Source organism: Columba livia, chromosome 18 (assembly GCF_036013475.1).
Source record: "Columba livia isolate bColLiv1 breed racing homer chromosome 18, bColLiv1.pat.W.v2, whole genome shotgun sequence".
In the NCBI taxonomy this organism is placed as follows: domain Eukaryota; kingdom Metazoa; phylum Chordata; class Aves; order Columbiformes; family Columbidae; genus Columba; species Columba livia.
The window spans coordinates 11,293,683-11,299,682 of NC_088619.1; the positions used below are offsets into that span (position 1 = coordinate 11,293,683).

At 40.3% G+C, this 6,000-nt stretch overlaps 1 protein-coding gene across 7 annotated transcripts in view; it reads left to right on the plus strand.

Moving 5' to 3' along the window:
* Positions 1–5,420, plus strand: part of CEP112 (centrosomal protein 112) — a 145,017-nt gene extending 139,597 nt beyond the window's left edge. For all 7 annotated transcript variants that reach the window (XM_065034976.1, XM_065034980.1, XM_065034982.1 and 4 more), the window contains 3 exons: positions 2,570–2,671; positions 3,917–3,981; positions 4,976–5,420. In XM_065034976.1, coding sequence (XP_064891048.1) covers positions 2,570–2,671; positions 3,917–3,981; positions 4,976–4,979 — 171 coding nt within the window. In that variant the 3' untranslated portion in view covers positions 4,980–5,420. The remainder of the gene's footprint in view (positions 1–2,569; positions 2,672–3,916; positions 3,982–4,975) is intronic.
* The last annotated feature ends 580 nt before the right edge of the window (positions 5,421–6,000 follow it).

The following is a 6,000-nucleotide window of genomic DNA, read 5'->3' on the forward strand; positions in this document are numbered from 1 at the left end:
AAGAGAAGAAAAATCCCTGCAGACACAGCTTTCATTGGTCAAAAATAAGTGTTAAAAATGAAAGCCTTCCCCCTTTAAAATGTGTATACATTAGCCTGCTATATGTTATTTTTCAGTTGTAAGGAGTGATTCAGATTTTTGCCATGCACTATTTTAATCTCTTGGGTCAATAAACCTTGATAGTAACCTCAGCCAAAAATATCAGCACGTTGTTTATCATAATGTGACAGGAAACAGCTGGGATCCTATTTTCATCCTATTGTGATGCAGTTATTAGTGAGCGCAGTTGAAAGTAACTTACTTTGCCTTAGCAAACAAACCAATTGCAGTTGTATCCCGAAGAACAGTTTTCACTGAACAAAAAGAGTGCGCGTCTTCTCTCCGAAACAGTCAGAAATCAGCCCTGAGCAATATTGCAGCTACCAGGGCTTGCTTCTCATTTTCTTTCCCCGTTCTCAGCTGACACAGTAATATATATCTGTGCTTTAAATCACAGTATATATTTCTTCCTGATTTTCAAAGAAACACCTTAGTCAAAAGTGAACAATCCCTTTGCTCCTCTGCTGAATTAACAGCAAATGTTAACAGCATTGCAAAAGTGAGTATTTAGAGGACAGTTCCAGATTAAACCATTAAAACCAGTGACCTCGTTGAAAGAAGACAGTTGCATAATTAGAACATTGTTATTATTATTATAACTTTTGTTGCACCTTCCTACAATAAAACTGTAAATTGTTTGCAAGTGCAGAGCTTGGGTGCGAATCAGGACAGAGTTTCTGTGCTGGTTGGGTCACCCCAACGTGTTGGCAAAGTGATCGTCCAGATCCTCTTACTCATGAAATAGATCTTTATTGTTCAAAATGTAGGCAATAAGAGCGTTTTGCTGTTCCAGCTGCCTGTTTCTGCTCCTGTCTCACCAAGAACAAACGCAACATGTTGAATTGACTGAAATATATGTTCGTGCTCTATCAAGGTCTCCACCCAAGTCAGCTGTTGGCTCAGAAAATATTTATCCTGGCAAAGCACCTATGCATAACTTTGTAAGCCTTTAGAGAAGTAGTAGCATAAATTTATTGGAGTAACTTTCAAAAACATAAATTTTGATCACTGGCTTATATACAAGCAGAGTTCAAACAAGGTTTCCTGTCTCACCCTTTTTTTTTTCCTTTAGATTTGCATAGTGGCATCGCTTGCTGTTCACAAGGAAAGCCTCTAATTGCCTATTTGCATAGAGATCTGGAGATTTATTCTGCATGTTGGAATGACTCATAGGCAGAATTTTCCTAAAGTTTCCTCAGATTGTTTTATTCCTTTTGTATTGATAGTTGTATTATGTATAATGCGTGTTTTGGCGTGACGTGCTTTTTCCGAGAGGTGGTACCTGGCACATCTGGCAGTGAACTCTGTGGCTCCCAATGGTGTGTGCTCCTCACAACCTGCGAGCTGGAGGTTACGACTCGTGGCTTCTGCAGATGCGAGACTGAGGTTTTGATTTGTGGCCGCAACGGTAGATTTAAGCAATTTGGTAACTAACAGAAAATGAGCACAAAATGGTGTCGGTGTGTAGATCATTGGGAAAAAAAGATGCAGTTTGAAAGTTTAAAGATATTTTATAAGTTAATCTGATATTGAATCCCTTTTAGCCTTTATTTACATATTCAGCTGCTAATCCAGAAAAACACCTAAGTGCTTGATTAATTTGAGTTAAGCGGTTAGTGCTATTGGAAGTCAAGTACAGATGTGAGGCCCCAATCCAGCCCTGCGCAACTCGGTGGACGGAGCTGAACCGGCCTCCCCGCGTCTTCCTGGGTCAAGATTCTGCAAATTCAGCCAAAAAAAAAGACACGGAGCACAATTCCAACTGATGCATCTTCATTTAACATCGCTTTGTAACCGTACTGTTTACTCAGCACCAGTTGAATAAGTCATTTAGAAGGACTCATTTTGGTGTGAACATCTGATCTCACGACGTCTAAGATACTTGAAGCTATTTGTTCAAAGTCCCATAGCGTCAATGAAGTTGAGGAAGACACAAAGTGCAATGAAAAATAGTTGCACAATAAGTAAGAAAAGGCCTTAAAAGCACTTAGAAGTTGAGGAATTTTGTAAAAAACTTTGGGAAACAGTAATTCACCTTGTCTAGGGAGTGTGGGGAAAACGTCGCTCTGCTGACCTGGTTCAGATCCCACCAAAGACACAAAGAAAACTACAGACTATCAATTTGCAAAATGTGTGTCTGTATAAATACTCTATTAAAAAAGATTTAGGGATGATTATTGCTTCTTCAGACCATGTCCCAACAAATGCCTTATTGTTTCATTTTCGCTATTTTTCTCCTCCTTTCTATATATTCTTTATTCTCCTGTTTTCTTTTTCCTTTCTTTCTCTTTTTAGGCTCTTTTACTCTTTACAGGTCCTTGCTGATCTTTCTTCTCTCTGCTTCCCTTTCCCTTGAAATCACAATTCTGCATTTATTTAAACTCCAGTTTGGGTAAAAGAAGCAAAAATGTTACTCTCTCGCTTCCAGGAGTAGCCACCTATATATACATTTCTTTTTGTTCTGTTACAGATGACCCATATACGACAAGAATACGAAACCACACTCAAAGGTCTGATGCCAGCATCTTTGAGACAGGAACTTGAAAACACCATTGTATCTTTAAAATCTCAGGTAAATTTGTGTTATTCATCTTCGACTTTTAAACCATCTCTTCTAGACAAGAAGTTATCACCATCTAAATTCTGGGCAAACATACTGAATAAATCTCAAAACCAAATTATGGCAAGACTCACATGCTTCTGACTCAGTCATCCCTCAGTGTCCTCACCCTGAGAGCTGCTGTATTGTATCTTTTCATCCCAGATTTTGCTTCAACACTACAGTTGTAATAATTCTGCTTACATGTCAAAGGATTCCTAATGGAAGTGATGGCTCTTTCTCATATAAATACTTGTGGGTAATAAAGAGTTAAGGGGAAATCTATTTCCAGCTGATGGTAAAAAGCTATTTTTAAAGTGCGGTGACTATTAGCGCTGTGTTGCTCTGCAGCTAATATAAGGGTACTACACCTTTTAATGAGTTAAAAACACAAAATAGAATTTGATATCCACCTGCGGGGCTTCTCTAAGCAGCAGCATTGCAAAAGAGTAAAGTAACTACATGCACTAAAACCTGGGTGCTGTCCCAGAAATACGAGGCTGCCGGCTGCATTTCCAGCGGGACGCGGGCATCTCAGGGCCCTTGCTGAGGCACAGGTGTCCTGGGCTTTGAAAGTCCTTGAGGTTCCTCTTTGAAAACATCGCACAAGAAGGGCAGCGGAACCACGGAGTCTGGCGGGATTGTTTATTGCTGGAGGAGGATGAAGAGGATAAGCTGGGTAAACGCACCGAGCAGTGATAAAAATAAACAAAACGACAAGAAAGAAATGCTTGAGGCTTGGGCAAAGTTCTCTGGAAACGTTGCTAAATGTAAAGTACGCTGCCCAATTGTCTGCTCTTGATGAGTCGTCCAACAGCAGACACGGTGTATTAATAAACATTAATTTTCATACACTCGCAGGAACAGGTGAGTACCTTCATCGCAAGAGCAAAAGTGTAGGATCAGAGCACAAGTATCATATGGGAACTGGTGGTGGAACTGGAGCTTCCAAACCTGTGCATAACCCATATGGTACCACAGGCTGAGCCTGAACTCTGGTTTGACTCTGTTCCTAAAGGGGTGGATAGTGCGCGGCTGGAGCAGGGCCAGGGAAGCCCTGCTAACCATCTTCTAGCGACTGTTAATTCTGGTATGCAGCTAAAACGTTACTGCATTTTATTTAGGCAGGATAAATGAGAAAGACACCCTCTATGAAATGAGTGCAAATGTATTAATTAGAATTTTGTACATCATTTTCACGTGGGATGTATTTTACAGGTAAATATTCTGCAGAAAAGAGTCTCTGTCCTGCAGGAAGAGCTGAACACCTACCACGCCAGGAGGTATGAGATTATCTTTGATCAATTTGTACAATTTCACACCTGTGGATCCCAGTTATTGAAGTTTTACGGCTTAATTAAAACACTCAAACATGGTTGCAGTTTTAAAGGATCCTTATTTTCAGTAAACAAGCATCTAAGAATTTTCCCAGAGCTTAGTCAGTACTATTAGAGCAAGATTAGAGAACTCGCAGGTGCATTACAAGTCTGGGCTTTGCCTCGACGTTCATGATGAGGCAGTGGCTCGGTGCACAGCTGCAGCGCTGCAGTGATGCCACCTCCTTTTAAGATAGAAAACAATGATGCAACGAGTAATCTTACAGATCACATCTTCAAAGTACCGGATCTTCATGAGCCTGAGCTTTTTTTTCAGCCATTTACACCCTCCAATATAAATTATGGCAAGTGCTGCAGCAATAAAAAGCCTTGCTGTGCCCTTAGAGTGAGTGATTCACATGCAGAGGTGAGTAAAAGGAAACTTCCTAGGAAAGCCACTCCATCTTTTGTATATGTATAGACTTTGATGATACTTGCACATCTCACACGAGCATTTCTGCAAATAAGAGTGTGGGCTTGTAAAAATAGCGTCAAAATTTGTAAGATATATAAACATCTGTAAAAATATTAACAGTGTGAAAGTTGTCTGAATGTATTAATCCTAAACTATTTGTTAATGAGAATTAGATAAAGCTAATTGGAAACTGAAAATGTTGTAGATTCTTGTCCAGCGTAGGTAACTTTGTTAGATAAATACAAAGCTCTAGATTCTCTCCAATAGCAGCAGTAGCATTACCAAGCCATGCATTCTGTCTCAAACTTATTCTGAAGGGAAACAGCTGCTTAAAAGGTGAATAATCGGGTACCATTAGGTCAGGCCAGGCCACAAATGGGCTGGCAGGGGGGACGGGCTGGGACAAGAGCCAGCTCTGGCATCAGCCCGTTGTGGTTTGAGAGTAAAATAACAAGATATAACTAATGAGAATCTCTTCATTTTCAGGTAGCTGCTGGAGCTGTTGGATTTCTTCGATTGCCGACTGGACTGCTTTGAATAGGTTTGAAGATTTGGCTCTTGTAAATTCAAATGCAAAGATCAGTGGCTGTTTTGGTAGCACATACAATGTAATGAAGTTCACGACAACACATCCATTGCTCGTGCCAGCATGTTTTTAGTGGTATCTTCCTTCCATTATTTTTTTTATTATCTTATTTCAGTCTTATGCTTTCGATATCCTGTGTGTTTGACTCCATGCTGAGCTTGTTTACTCAGCAAGTCGAGTTTCCACTAATATTTTTGTTATTACTTCCCAGTACCATTCTTTTCACTTTTATACATGAAGAAAATCCCATTTTCTATTATTATTGTCTAAGATATTTTAACATATTTTGACATTGTTCTGTGTCCATGTGTTTACATAATATTAAAATATTATTATTTTGTACTATTTTGTTTTGCCATTATTGTCCTGCTTGGGCATCTCACTCACCTAAGTAGCCACAGTGCATATGAGGGTTTTGTATGGCTTTGTTAACTGGGAAAATATTTTCACGCTGTGTTTCAAGGAAAAGTCTCAGGGTGAGAATGAAAGCACCATGATGAGAAATGCAGCCACTGTTGCCAGTTCTATCTATTGTTGGGGTTGCCTACACCGGTCATGGGAAGGTCCTTTGTCATTTACTGATAACACAGTTATGGGGCGTTATTGAAAAAGAGTCGTAACCCATACGGCCTTGATTCTGCATGAGGGTCTCGTGGATGATCCTGGTAAATCGCAGCAGGTTCCTGAGGGTCTGCAGGGCTGAGGTTTGTGCAGCAGTGGAAGCTGAAGGACCTGGATGGGGGTTCTGGTTGCTGCTCTGCCTCCTGGGCATGGGAAGCCTTCCTTATCTCTTGGCCATCTCCAAGGTAGAGTGTACATTAGTTCATGTGTAATCTGTAAATTTAGATATGCCGGATACAAGAATAGCTTTTTTTTTCTTCCCAAGGCACCATCCTGCCGGCAGCATTCGTATCAAGGCTCTGTT